The 13,770-nt window shown below is 52.9% G+C and overlaps 2 protein-coding genes across 4 annotated transcripts; one reads left to right on the top strand and one right to left on the bottom strand.

Annotated features, from left to right (window-relative positions):
* Positions 1-438: 438 nt before the first annotated feature.
* NRGN (neurogranin) lies at positions 439-7,809 on the top strand. 2 transcript variants are annotated; one of them, XM_032285089.1, is made up of 4 exons: positions 439-668; positions 6,104-6,330; positions 6,557-6,574; positions 7,013-7,809. In XM_032285089.1, exons 1-2 carry the CDS (start codon positions 654-656, stop codon positions 6,323-6,325), a joined length of 237 nt encoding a protein of 78 aa, XP_032140980.1. In that variant the 5' UTR covers positions 439-653; the 3' UTR covers positions 6,326-6,330; positions 6,557-6,574; positions 7,013-7,809. The 2 variants fall into 2 exon arrangements, with proteins under 2 accessions (XP_032140980.1, XP_032140979.1); XM_032285088.1 differs by having other exon boundaries at positions 491-668; positions 6,554-6,574.
* A 263-nt stretch (positions 7,810-8,072) lies between these two features.
* Positions 8,073-13,723, bottom strand: VSIG2 (V-set and immunoglobulin domain containing 2). 2 transcript variants are annotated; one of them, XM_032285087.1, is made up of 7 exons: positions 12,777-13,723; positions 12,147-12,304; positions 11,305-11,512; positions 10,319-10,477; positions 9,239-9,358; positions 8,980-9,124; positions 8,073-8,262 (listed from the first exon to the last, which is right to left on the bottom strand). In XM_032285087.1, the coding sequence occupies exons 1-7, from the start codon at positions 12,835-12,837 to the stop codon at positions 8,133-8,135; spliced, it is 981 nt and encodes a 326-aa protein (XP_032140978.1). In that variant the 5' UTR covers positions 12,838-13,723; the 3' UTR covers positions 8,073-8,132. The 2 variants fall into 2 exon arrangements, with proteins under 2 accessions (XP_032140978.1, XP_032140977.1); XM_032285086.1 differs by having other exon boundaries at positions 8,980-9,358.
* Positions 13,724-13,770: the final 47 nt, after the last annotated feature.

Here is a 13,770-nt window from a genome sequence, read left to right as displayed (position 1 = left end):
TGCCCATCGCCAGGGTGCACCAACAGGTTTCTCCTTCTTGGCAGGAGTGATGATGAGACCTTTTTACCGCACATCTTAGGGAGCCTTTCTTTGCGGACTGAGGGGGAGTGAAGTTAGAGGGAGCCATATTTGGGACTCCTGCTAGGTTGTGGAAGTGTGGAGGGGTGCGTGGTTTTCTGTGAGCGGGAGGGGCTGCTGTGCCCAGATGTGGGTGTGTTTGTGCCTAGGGTGTCGGGGGCCTCCTTCTGCCTACTCCGGCGTACATCTGCCTGGCAGTCTGCCGCCTAGCAAGCCAGGGGACTGCGCCCGGGAGGATGGAGTGTGTAGGCGGCTAGGATACAAGCGTGTAGGCGAAGGGGCTGGGGCGGGAGGCGGAGCGCGGCGGAGGGAGTCGCGAGAGGGCGTGGTCCTCCCTCCGCTTCTCCCCGCCCACCCTGCCGGAGGCTGCTCCTGATTGGCTGCCCGGCCGTGGGGCTCAGGTTACATTCGCGAGCGGAGCCGAGCGCGGGAGACCGGACCCGAGAGCGGAGCTGCTGGTTCGGCGCGGGTCGGCGGGCGGCCAGCTGTCCCAGAGCCCCCACCCGGCACCACACAGACCCCAGGCCCCCGCCCTCCGCCAGCCTCCTTCCCCGCCGAGGAGCCCTGCCACCGGCATGGACTGCTGCACCGTAAGTTAGAGGGCCCGGGGGAGGGGCACTTGGCGGGGTCTGCTGCGAGAGACGCAGGAGAACGCCCTGGAGGGCGAGTGAGGGTTGGAAGTGGACGCGGAAGACCTAGGAGCAGAAAGAAAAGGGGTCCCTGCGGAGACGTGGGTGGTGGATGGTGGAAGGCGCCCGCCCGACTTGGAAGCCCTAGGACAAATGCTCCTCAACTCGCGGGGGCGTCTGAGCGCCCATCCGCCAGGCAGCCTCGGCTGGACCGGGAGCTCGGCAGGGCTCTGCACCGGGGAGCTAACTGCAGGTTAGACGAGAGGAGGCACGTCCTCCCCAGAGAGACGCTGGAAACCGTCGCCTAGAGACACTGCGGCCACTCCTTTCTCCCGCCTTTCGGCCCCCACCCCGTTCCCCATCCCACTGCCGCCGCCGTCGGTGGGCGGACACGCTGATCCTCATGACCCCCCAGCGATCGCCGAAGCGCCCTGTACAGCGCAGGCTGGTGTAGTCGATCCATATTGGTTAGCTCGGTTGTGATGCTGGCTGCAAAGAGCCTAGTCAGGGTGGTTCTGGGGAGGGGTTGTCCCGGCCCCCAAGGCCTTCTCCCTTGGAGAGGGCTGAGTGAAGTGACCGCTAGAGAGCCCTGCTGGCGAGGGAAGGAAGTGTCTGCAATTTGTCAGCGCCCACGCGGAAACCTGGGTACTGCGAGTGCCCAACGCCCGAGGGGGTTACGGTTAAGGTGACTCGGTATGAAAGCGCCTGGCACAGGACCTGGCCCCTGACTCACCGGAAGACTACAGTGATCATACGTATATGAAATTTGTTTGCTTATTTATTTTTTGCCCCTATACTTGGGTAAAGACTATTCCAAAATCCTTGTATTTTCAGCCATTCAGTCAACCAGCAAATGATAGAAGAGGTTACTGACTTTGCCACCCCATGGCATAGAAAAGAAAAAAAAAAAGTGAGCTTTGAAAAGAAAGGATAGCCCAAGTCTGTAATAGGTGAGACTTTCCCATGTCTGGGTACCAAGAGGCAGAGAAATCTTAGGGGTAAGTGGTGGTGGTTGCGATTTTAACTCTTATTAGTGTCAATAATAGTTGTCAGTTTGTGAATGCCTACCCTATATTTAATCATCACATCAACCCTGCAAGGTAGGTATTATTTCACAGATGTGCCTACTGAGGTTTAAAAAGTTAAATGATTTTTCCAAGGAAGCATGACTCCTAAGTGTGGAGGTAGGAGTCAAACGTAGCCCTGTCTTCTTCGAAGAGCTGTGCTTTAACCTCTCCTCTAAATATATAAAAGCAGTCTGCTCATAATAGAAAACGTAAAAAACTAGAGAAAAGTGTGAAAAAAAAAACATGTCAGTCACCTACAGTCCCACCCCCTGGAGAACACCCTGATAACATATCTCCTTCCAGCCTTTTCCCTCTGATTGTTATTCTACAGGAAGCAATGTTGTGGATATGAAGGGAGAATGGGCTCCTCATGGAGGTTCCTGGGCTCCACTGAAGAAGAGCCCCTCCTCCCAGCAGTGTTGTTTAGAGAGGATAAAGGGATGGTGGGTTCTGGGAAAGGAGCTGGGGGGAGGGGAGAGGTAAGGATGAGAGGGGAATATTGCTGGAGAAGGGGAAGTGGGAGACATGGTCAAAGAGGTGAGTAAATAAGCCAAGAGGCGAGGGAAGGAATAGAATTGGTCTCCTCTGTCTGCAGTAGTAATTAGAGTAGGCTGTGGGGGTCTGTGCCTGGAACTGTTGCCCTTGAGTGTCATACTGAGATTAGAAGACATGGTTGGAGTGAGTGTCCCTTAAAAAAGGAGAGGTTACCCACTCAAAAGGTAAAGAAGAAGCAGATACACAATTAACCCTGAGGCCCAGGGCCTGGGGCATGTCCTTCAGTGCACCAGGAGCCTTCCCAAGGTTGGCAGGGCCAAAGGGCTGAGCAAGAGAGAGCACCATTATCAGACTGTGTAGGGGGGCAGGAAGAAGAAGAAGGGGTGATGGGTGGAGGGGTGGGGAAGGGGAGAGCTGGGGTGGGCATTTTCCTCGCCTTTCTGTGGAGGGCTGGACTTGGTGCTGGGAGGATGCTAGGATGCGTAGGAACACCAGCATACCTCTTGGGGGGCTAGAGGCAGGTCCCTATTCATCTTTGATTCTGGAGCTCTCCTCACTGACCACCTCACCTGGTATTTGGGAAGAATCTACTCCTGCGTTATTCCTGTTTCTCCTTGCTACAGAGGCTCAAATAGAAATGAGGAAGAAGAAAACAGATCTGCCTATTTTTTAAGAGACAGAGGAATGGTTTTTTATTCCTTTTGATTCAAATGTTGCAGTTGCTGATTTACATAGCCATATATATGTGACTTTTCCTGCATTCACTGCGTATGAAAAGGCAAAGAATTATTATTATTTTTTTTGATCCTACTCGATTCTTTTGCTTAGTCCAGTTGGCTTGGCCCTGCAGAATTCATAGAAATAATTACCTGCCCTGAGGCAGTGGCTAGCAGCAGAGGCTACTGAATCTGATCCCTTCACTATTTGTCAACTGAGTGACCTTAGGTAAGTTACAAAATGTCTCAGAGGCTGTTTCCTGACTTCCAAAATGGGGATTAAATGAGGTAATATGTGCAAAGTGCTTAGTACAGGGCTTGACACATAACAAGCAGCAAGCAGGAGTAATCCTTAAAGCTATTAGGATTTGGGAGCTGACAGAGACTTTATTCATTAGGTTAAGTTCTAGCTGTGGCTGAAGAAAATGAGACTCTCAGAGGTGAAGTGATGTGCCCAGTTGGAACTAGAAGCCTCAGCTCCTGCTTTGCTGACCTGTGTACCTTCCACCTCCCCTGCCCCTCCCAGAAGTCCCTAGTTCCTATGGAACTCTCAGGCACACACCAGCAACCTTGGAAGGCACCAGTTAGGCCCCATGACCAATGAGCCCCTTCCCAGATCCTTTTAATCTTCCAGTTCCACCTGTGGCCACACTGGCCACCTGGCAGCTCTGTCCTGAAAATTCAGCTGGCAGGAGAGGGAGCTGATTCTGGGGAGGAGCATGGAGTGTCGGGGGTGGCTTTGCCTGTTATTCCAGCTTTCCATTCTGGATCCAGCTGGGGCGGGCGGTGACAGCAGGTCGGGTCTAGCGTGGTTGGAGGCAGATATCCCTTCCTCCACTCAGCCTTCCCACTCCTTCACAGCTGCAAGGCCAAGGAGGAGAGGGAGGTCAGGGATGGTTTTTTATGATTGTCACCCTCTTTTGAGAAGAAGCCTCACTATTCCCTGAGGATATCCCAAGAAAGACTTGAGTTCTAGGAATAAAAAATCCCAAAGGAGTCATTTCTGATTTTAGGTGAGGAATAAGATGTCAGGGAGCATTCTAGACCTGTGTTGGGCCCCTCCACAACCATACCTGCCTCTTTGTAACTCTTTTTTTTTTTTTTTTTTTTTGCGGTGTGGCGGGGTCTTCTACCAAAATGTAATTCCTTTTAACTGTTTTTAAATTGACTGTGGGCATCTTGAGCACAAACTGAAGAATATGAAGCCCAGGAAATGAAGCTAACCTTGGGAAACATGGTGAGGGGAGCCATTTATAAGCCTGGGCTTTGGTGTCTGGAATTTAAGTTTATGCTCCTGGGGGAGAATCTGGTTAGGGCAGTGATCACTGAAGCCTCACTCATATCCTGTCTACTTCTATGAGCTGGATGGGTGATGGCAGGGAGAGTGAATGTGCAGAACTGAACTATCGTTATTATGTGAAACCTTGGTCATCTGGTGTCCTAGAAGAAACATATAATGAAAGCACTAGAAGTCTTCATGAAAAAAAAAATCAAGGCAAATTCTTAGAAGCCAGAGGGCCAGATCAAAAGAGAAATGTCCTTCTAACTTCAAGGTAATCATCCCCATCCCGACTCACGCTAATACTGTAAGTAATGGTAAGCAACAAAGGGACTTGGAGGCTGAATTCCTCTCCATGCCATAGCCTTTCCTCTGCATCCTATACCATCAATTCCCTCACCCCCTCTACTTTCAGCTAGGGCAGGCTGTCAGAGACACATAAACAGTTTGGGGCATAGAGGTGGGCCTGATTATTATTAGGTTGAACTATATGAAACTGTTATTATATGACTGCTTTTGGCCTGCAAAACAACGATTTCACATTAACAATGTTATTTTTAAGGCAATCCTAAGAGCTACTATTTATTGAGCAGCTAGGTTGTGCAAGAGACTTTATGCATAGCGTGCTGTTTATTCTTCCCCACAACCCATACAGGTGAATATTATTATTCTGAAATTTTAGAGGAAGGAGCTGCGATAAGAAAAGATTAGATAGCTTGCCCAAGGCTACACACCTCTAGCAAATGGTAGAGCCTTGGTTGGTTGACTGGGCTGCATTTGCTTATCCTACAAAGTAGGAGTAAAAATATATTCTGGACTCTGAAACACAAAGGTCTGAACCTTGGGTCCACTGGTAACTGTATGAGCCAGGTAGGTTTTTAAACAGTCTAATCATTAGGTTTATTAAGGGTAACAATAAAAAGGTACATCACCGCTTTATTTTGGGGGGACTAAATAAAATAATGCCTGTAAAACACTGTTATTGCACCTGGAACAAGGTAAGTGCTTAAATGGTAGCTGTCACTGTGATTCCTTTCTTCCCCATAAGTATACCCTGGAAAGGGCTTCTTACTCCTGCTGGCCTTTTCATTTTCTTTATTTTCTTTTCTTTTCTCTTTTCTTTCCCTCCCTCCCTCCCCTCCCTTCCTTCATTCTTTTCTTTTTTCTTTATTTTCTTGGAGTGAAGCCTTTTCCCTGTCACTTCTTCCAAATCATCTCCTATCTTCTGTGTTTGAGCTCATTCTTGGGCAGTGGAAAATGAAGAGTCAATGGGAAAACAATTTCTGGGGCTCTAGCCTTAGGTGGGGGAGGCTGGCTCACTGACTAGTATCCCCATCCTTGCCCTAATTCCAGCTGTGAGCTTCTTGCAGTTCTACCGGGGAGAGGGCTGGGGCACTGAGGCTTCACCCTCTCCACGGAAAACCCTGGACTCAGACTGGGTCCTTCTGAGCTGGAGGTACCCTCTGAGAGCGAGGGACAGGTGGCCACTCAAGGAGTGCCTGCTGCTGTTTTCCTTGCTCCTCCTTTCCACCTTCCAAGCAGCTCTGCAGACCCCTAACTGGATGCTGGTGATGGACCTGGCTCTCCTACACCCAATCCTACCTGCACTTCTCTTTCCTGAATTGAGACACGTCTGTCCACCTGGCCCTGAACCTTCCTCTTCACCTGTCGCTGCCCCCACCTCAGTGCCACAGCCCTGCTCCAGGCGCGGCACCCATCTCTGCACCTCCCATCCCCGCGTCGCCATAGTCTCAATCTCTCAGGCCTCTCTATTCCTACCCCACTCCCGCGGAGTCAAGACCCAGTGACCCCACAAGAACCCTCCTGCTCCGCCCCCAGGAGAACGCCTGCTCCAAGCCAGATGACGACATTCTAGACATCCCGCTGGACGATCCCGGCGCCAACGCGGCCGCCGCCAAAATCCAGGCGAGTTTTCGGGGCCACATGGCTCGGAAGAAGATAAAGAGCGGAGAGCGCGGCCGGAAGGGCCCGGGCCCCGGGGGGCCTGGCGGAGCTGGGGTTGCCCGGGGAGGCGCGGGCGGCGGCCCCAGCGGAGACTAGGCCAGGTGAGGCAGCTCGCGGCGAGCTCACAGCCGCAGCCCTCCCCAGAAGGAGCAGGGGGAGAATAAGGGCCGGCTAGGGGGTGCAGGGGGGCATGGAGGGAGCTAAAGATTGAGGGATAGAAATCCGAGTCGGGAGGTGGGTGGGTGGGAAGAGGCTGAGGGTTGAGTGGATTCCAGGAGCTCACCTGTTTCTCCTGCATCCTTTCTGCCCTGCCCTGGACGGAAGAAGAACTGAGCATTTTCAAAGGTAATGAACACGGTCCCGAGGCGACGGGGTAGGAGAAAAGGATTGAATCCCATGTCTTCCCTCTGCTCACCCTCACCCCTCCCAGCGAGGGAAGATGTACCCCGCGCCTTTGCGTTTTCTGATACATTCAGACTTCCAAGGCTGCGATAGGGACACATCAAGACGCCCAAGGCTGCAACAGGGACACACCTGGACTAAGACATGCTCAGTCACCCCATTTGGCTGCACAAGTCTGGCCAAGGGGCAGAAAACACATCATGGCGCGCACACATACCTGCCGCGGGGCTCATTTCAGCACCATGACTCGGGCTGGGGGTTCTGGGTGACTGGGGCCCCTTGGCACTCCCCGCCCAAGGAATCTTGGTACAGAAAGGGGGAAGGGAGTGGGGAGAGGAAGTAGCAAGAGAGGATGGGTTCTCAGACCTTCTCTCCCCTCAGTTCCCGAGGAGAGATGGATGCCGCGTCCCCTTCGCTGCGACGAGACTTCCCTGCCGTGTTTGTGACCCCCTCCTGCCCAGCAACCTGCCAGCTACAGGAGCCCCCTGCGTCCCAGAGACTCCCTCTCCCAGGCAGGCTCTGTCGTCGCGGAGTCGCTGAGTCCGTGCCCTTTTAGTTAGTTCTACAGTCTAGTATGGTCCCCATTTGCCCATCCACCCCACCCCACTGTAAACCCTGCGCTCCCAAATCCTTCTTTTGCTTCTCGCCCACCTCTCCCCGCACCCAGCATGCAGCTCTGCCTCCGCAGCTTCAGTGCGCTTTCCTGCGCGCACTGCGGAGGGCGCCCTAAGCGTCACCCAAGTACAATTACTTAAAGAAAAAACAAGTCCTTTCGTTCTGTGCGCAGCTAAAAGGGGCGCCCTACATCTTCGTGCCCCAAGCCTAGCCCCAGGACTTTGGATCTGGGGCGAGATGAAGAGAAGAGGGTTTTTATGGTGTCGACGCCCCTTACTCTGATCGGAAGAGAAGTCCCTATCCCACACCTGCCTGTCACGTTCTCTCCCCTTTCCCCAGCGCACTGTGGAGGGCAGCCTCTCCAGCTCTCTTGTTTATGCAAACGCCGAGCGCCTGGGAGGCTTGGTAGGAGGAGTCTTCCGCGGCCCCGCCCCGCCCCTGTCGGCCCCGTCCCCGCTCCCCGCTGGGCTCCTGGGGCTGTGGCCGAAAGGTTTTTTTATCTCCGTGTGTGCATGTGACTGTGCTGGGTTGGAATGTGAACAATAAAGAGGAATGTCCAAGTGTTCAGAGGGTGCCAGAGGAGGGAGTTTGGGTGCACAAGGCCTCGGCTTGGAGCTTGAACAAGTCTCCTTTGGTCAAACTAAAAATCAGGACTGGTGGGGTGAGGTGGAAGCACCTAGGTTGAAACCTACCCCTTTTACCCAACCAAACTTCCTGCCTACCTACAGCATCATTTCTCGGACTTCAAGCCCATTCCTTCCCTTACTGTTAATACTCTTTGAGCCGCCTAGAGGAATTCGCTATACCAGCAGAAAGGAGGAGACAGTATGGTACCCGCAGACTTTAATTACTGATATTCCCCCTTACCGCCCTCAGGGATGAGAAGTCACACAACCATAGGGAGCTTGGACTTGGTGGTCGTCACGGTGCTGGCAGATGAGGGTCTTTCCAGGAGCCCCTTGCTAGAGTCAGCCCTCGAAGTGTGCTCAGAGACCCCAGGAGCGACCGCATCCTCCCTGATGGGTATAGGCAAGTTCTTAGTGAAGAGTTGAAGTCTCCTGCAGAAGAGGGCTGTCCTCTAACCTGGATGACTCTCACTGTACATGAGAATCATCTGTGGAACTTTGGTTAAAATGAAGTTTCTGGGCCTCATCACTCCCCAACACACAACTCTAGCAAGGCTAGGAAGTGGCCTGAATCTGAATGTGCAACTAGTTCCCCATGATTTCTGTCCAGGTAATCTGAGGACTCCACTTGGAGAAATATTGCTCTGATCCCTATCCTACACCCTGACTGGCAGCTAAAGTAAATGACAGAGGCAGCTTCCCCTCCCCTTTCCTGATTTCTTCCACAGAAGAACTGAACTCAGCTGACTGCTCAGGACAAATACAGCTTCTGGCATCTACAAGCCACTACTACTCCCAGGTGGTTAAAATATATGAAAATCCCTTCAAAACAGAAAAGTAAACTATTAAATAGGAGGGACTGGACAGTCCTGCAAACTGAACTTCCCTGCCACGGCTTGTGGACCAGCCACTCCACCCTGTACTGCTTGCCTTCGCCCTCAAATCCACAGGTTATACTGCTGTCACCAGAAAATCCCAGAGCTGAACAACATCTACAACATTAAATAAACACATTTAATGATGTGAGAGTTTGAGGGCTGCAGGCACCCACTTTTAACCCAAGCCCTTTCCTCCCTCCTTGCACCACCCCCCAGCCCTCCTGCTCACCGAAGGTCACTACCCTCATATGTCTCCTTGGGATTCTTCCCCCTCTCTTTCTGGAACTTGATCAGGCAGAACGCAGTAACTGACAGCAACAGCACACCCAGGAGCACCCCAATTAGAGCCCCGGCCACTCGGCCTTGTGAGGGTTCTAAGGAGACACAGGACCAAGAGAGTTGCAGACATTCCTTGGCCCACCAGCAGACCACTTCATGCAGCCTCCCAACACAAGCCTGCTGGCCTGGCCTCCACCCAGCATCCCTACCGGTCACAGAGAGGGTCAGCTCACAGGATGCACTGCCCATCTGGTTGGTGGCCACACAGCGGTAGGTGCCCGAGGAGGTCAGGGAGAGGTTGGTGAGAATGAGCTGGCCAGACACCTCATCTAGAGGATGAAGAGGGAGTATTCCACCACTCATTCAAGTCTGAGCACCTCTGTGAGGATAGCACATTTCATTTCATCCTTATAACAATACTGTCGGGGAGGAACTAATTTTTTTTTATTGGTGGGGAAACTGGTTCAGAAAAAGGAAGTAATGTGTCTGAAGTGACCCAGAGAGGAATTTCAAAGCTGCTGCAATTTACCTGTTCTTTCCACCCTACATAGCTGCCTTTTGGGGAGGAAGAGGGCTGCACACTCATGAAGGATTCAGACACTGGCAATGGAGTCGGGGTGGGGTGCTGGCTGGCTGATGTCAGGCTCCTGGTTTGGTGTAAAAGGCTTGATTGCTAGAAACTGCATCTTGTAGGGTGGCTCTAAGCTGACACAAATGCTTTTCTAAACTGCTTGCCTTAGAAGGCAGAGCACACACAAGGAAGTGATCTGGGGGTGGGGATCATTCATTTCTGGATTGATAAAGAGGTTTCCTGGGGCTGGAGAGAGAATAACTGGATCCAGGAAGAGGAAGCTAAGAAACTACGGCTCCTATGTATATGGTTCCTCCAAAGAAACTGGTTAAAAGATTCAAGCCAATCCATCCTAGTCTGCCTCAGTTTCCTCTCTAGGAAGTCTGGAAATGATCCATGACCCTTAGGAAACCTAAAATAAATCTCCCCAAAGCAGATGAGTGGGCATCATCAGAATGCTCCCTGCCTTCTACTCTCTTCCAGGATATCAGGAGTATATTTAGCTTGAGAAATACTCCCAGGATCCCCCGGCCACAGACTGTGCAGGAAGACAGGCAGGAGGGAACAATACAGGAGGCCAAGGAAGAGGAGGCAGGGAAAGGTATAGTGGTTTGTCTCATACCCCTCGTCATGGAACTGGTAATATGTCTGTGTGGGATTTAGAGACCAGATCTCCCCAGGTGTCCAATCCCCTTTTCCTGATGCCCTTGGCCCTTACCTTGAACCATGCTGCCAGGAGAAGGTGTAGGAGAAGATCCAAGACGCACCCAGTTGTATACTGGCCTGGGAGCCCCCTCGGAAGAGCTGCATCTCAGTGCAGCAGAGCCTCCCACAGAGGTTTGCCCATTCTGACTGCATGAAGGATTACTGGGGGGAACTGCAAAAACCATAGAAAGTTCCTCAGAAATCCTCCGACCCCACTCCCAGCTCCATTAGGTGCTACATTCTCTACTTCAATACCCCTGTCAAACAGTGGTCATTGTGTCCACACACCCCTGCATCCCCAGGAACTGAGGGATTTCCACTATTGGAAATTCTGATTGTTAGAGAAAATTCTTCCTCATGTGGAGCCAAAATGTGTGTAACAATATCCACCCATTGGTTTCAGTTACCGACCTCTGGGCCCACAAAGAAATTAAAATCTCTCCTCCACATGACAGCCCTTTGGGGGTTGAATCCGGCAACCGTATATACACCACATCCTAGGTCTTCTCTTTTCCTTCTAAACACTGCCAGCTTCTTTGACAGTTTTTCTGGTTGCTCATCTCTGAGCAGCCTCTAGTTTGGGGTGAGACAGAAGCTCTGAGCATGAGGTTAGTGCCCAGTAATAGAGGCCCTTGTTCCTTTGACCGCCACTCCCCTTCTCTGCCACTGACCTTGGGAGGGACAGAATCCAACTACCAATGAGAGGTTACCCCATGATAGAGCTGCTGGGGACAGACTCAGATCCCCATGTATGGGAAAGGCTTTCTCTCACACACTCTGTTATCAGGCCCTGATGGAGGAGATGCCCTCGGTGGAGGGTGGAGTTGGAGTATGACCATCTGGATTAGAAGACTTGGAAAGGGAGTATTTTCCCTTGGGGCCCCCAGTGCAGTTGTGTACTTGGGCTAAAAGTCAGAAATAGGAGATTTAGCAGGACCAGTGCAAACTCTCAGAGTATGTGAAAGAGTAGTTCGCTGGTGGATCCCCAGCCTGCCTTACCCAGCACAGTAAGATTGATTAGCCCCAACCCATTGGTGTAGAAATCTGGTGGGTTGTTGACTTGGCAGAGGTAGGTTCCAGTATCTGAGGGGTGGATGTCAGTCAGTTTCAGCGTGGCCACCCCCCTTGTGGGGGGGTTCTGAAGCAGGCTGACCCTCTTCGACTTAGAACCAGTTGGATACAGATGGCCATTGGTGAAGTACAGGATCTAGGGAGAGGCAGAAGACACACATATGTGCCTTTTTCTGCCTGATCAACTCTACAGTCCTTCATCCTCAAATTAGGTACGAGGCCCCTGACTTACGTCAGCCAGGGAGGCTGATACCCTATAGCTGGAACCTCAAAGGCTGTCTCCCCAAACCACCCCTTTTCAGGTGCTAAATGAACCAGATTCATTGTGCACTCTCTCTTTCCCTCTCCCTTCTCTCTCCCTCCCTCCCACCCTCCCCCTTCTCTCGCTCTCCCTCTTCCTTCTCTCTCTCTCTTTCTCCCTCCCTCTCCCTCTCCTTTCTCTCCTCTCTCTTGCTCTGTGTCTCTCTCTTTCTCTCAAAGAGCCAGAAGAGGCACGTATTATCTTGGTATCAGTCACAACACCTTAGTGTCAATGGATATATTAACTGAAACTCTGCACTAAGGCAGGGGAGGTGGAAATAGGGGCTATGGGAGAGGAAGGGAAGATATAGGGTGAGGCAGACTGCAGCCCTGAGAAGATCTAGGCAGAGCCCACTTACCTTTTCATCCAAGCACACTGATCCGCAAATGCCCCCTCCCGACCCCTGCCCTCATCCTGGCTTCCTGTCTCTCCAAGCCAACCCAGCTTCATGCAATTGCTCTCAGCTCACTGGATGGGAGTCGGAGATGGGCTTCCCAGGCTGCACAAAGCTCCACTCCAGGGCGAAGCCGTCTCCCACGGACGTGCTGTAGGTGCAGGTCAGCTCGGCTGTCTTCCCCACCGGCATGCTCAGCGGCTCAGTGGGTACCTTCACCTCCACTGCCAGCCCTGTGGCGGGGAACCCAAATTCCAGTGATCTGGAGGGTTGGGCCCACTCCGGTCATCTACATTGAAAGCTGAGGGCTCCCTCCCCAGAGCACAACCCTTTCCCCTCAATCCAACCCCTCCCTTCCCAAAACCTGAGGTTTCCGGGACTGGCCGGGTCTTTGTGGGTAAAAGGGCCAAGACTGGGCCAGGTAAGAGGGTGTGCGTGTTTAGCAGAGAGAGAAAAACACTACCCCTGCGGTGGGTGGTTCAGGCCTGTACCACGGAGAGGCTGAACTCCGCCAGCTTGGGGGCCTCTCTCCTCTGCCCTCTTGGCCTTCAACACCCCCTCCTGGCCTCACCCCAGGCACCTTAGGGCCCGTATGGCCCATGGCAGCCTTAGTTGGCCTGGCAGGGACAGAGTGGGTCCCCAGGAGCCGGGAAGCCGGGCCTGTGCCCTCCAGCTCTGTCGTGATCCCGCCCAGCCCCTCCTCACCACTCAGGCACAGATAGCCTAGCAGGGTCCCGCAGAGAAAGGGCCCCGGGAGCCCGGCCATGGCCGTGTCCAGCTGTCCTGCTCCTGCCAGGTGAGCGGTTGGTCGAGGTCAGTCTGGGGTGTCGGGGAAGGAAGGGAGCACCCAAGGGTAGCCGCCTGGACTGGGCAGGAGCGAGACTGGTATCTCAGAGCAAACAGGGGAGAGGCCAGCACCACAGGTTAAAAAAAAAAGTGCTCCTCCCTCCTCCCTTCCAGCCACAATTCTGCAGTCCCTCTATCCCTGCTCCCTCCTTCCTTCCTCTTCTCCCCAAGGTCTGAAGGCGTCAGGCCTTGGGAAAAGGGCTGGGCCTTCTGCGGAGACAGGCTTGGCACTGGAGCTCCGGAAGGAAAGCTGACTTGGGAAGACGGAGTTGTCCTGATACCCCAGAGCTGGCAAGTGGCGTCCCCACCTCAGACCTCACTGTGACTGTGAGCCCCAGGCCACAGACCCTTTCTGTCCACGCCACTTTTCATTTCACCACTGGGGATGGTAGGAGTCTCGGTAGAAATGAGCTTCTCTCCATTCCCAGAGCCACTCCATTTTAGGGGCAGAGAAACTGAAACCTAAAGGAGACCCCACCCTTGGCAGGAAACATGGCAAAATTTGGACACAGACCTGCACCCCATACTATGCCCAGCTCTCCCTCAGTAACAAGGGGTATCTCTTCCAGATGGGCAAGAAGGTATCTTTGTTAAGGATGCTGTGGTCTGGGAGAGGAGCCCAAGTGAGCTTTCTCTGCCCTGTCCCTGAAGAGGAAGCAGGTGAGGCACGCATACCCCTCAAGCTCCTGCTCCAAAGCGTACTACATCCCCCTGCTGCTTAGAGCAGCTTAGGGTCTCCTCCCTTTCTCCATGGGACAAACAAGGACCCTTCTAAACACCAGAAGAGCTGCTCTCATCCTGTGGGGAGAAGCCCTCCTGGGTACACAGCTTGGGAAGGGGTCTGCTTTGCATT

This window comes from Sapajus apella, unplaced genomic scaffold (genome assembly GCF_009761245.1).
Source record: "Sapajus apella isolate SASKATOON/1434 unplaced genomic scaffold, GSC_monkey_1.0 scaffold16, whole genome shotgun sequence".
Taxonomy (NCBI): domain Eukaryota; kingdom Metazoa; phylum Chordata; class Mammalia; order Primates; family Cebidae; genus Sapajus; species Sapajus apella.
Note: the sequence above shows the minus strand (reverse complement) of the source record. Positions and strands in the feature narration are given on the sequence as shown.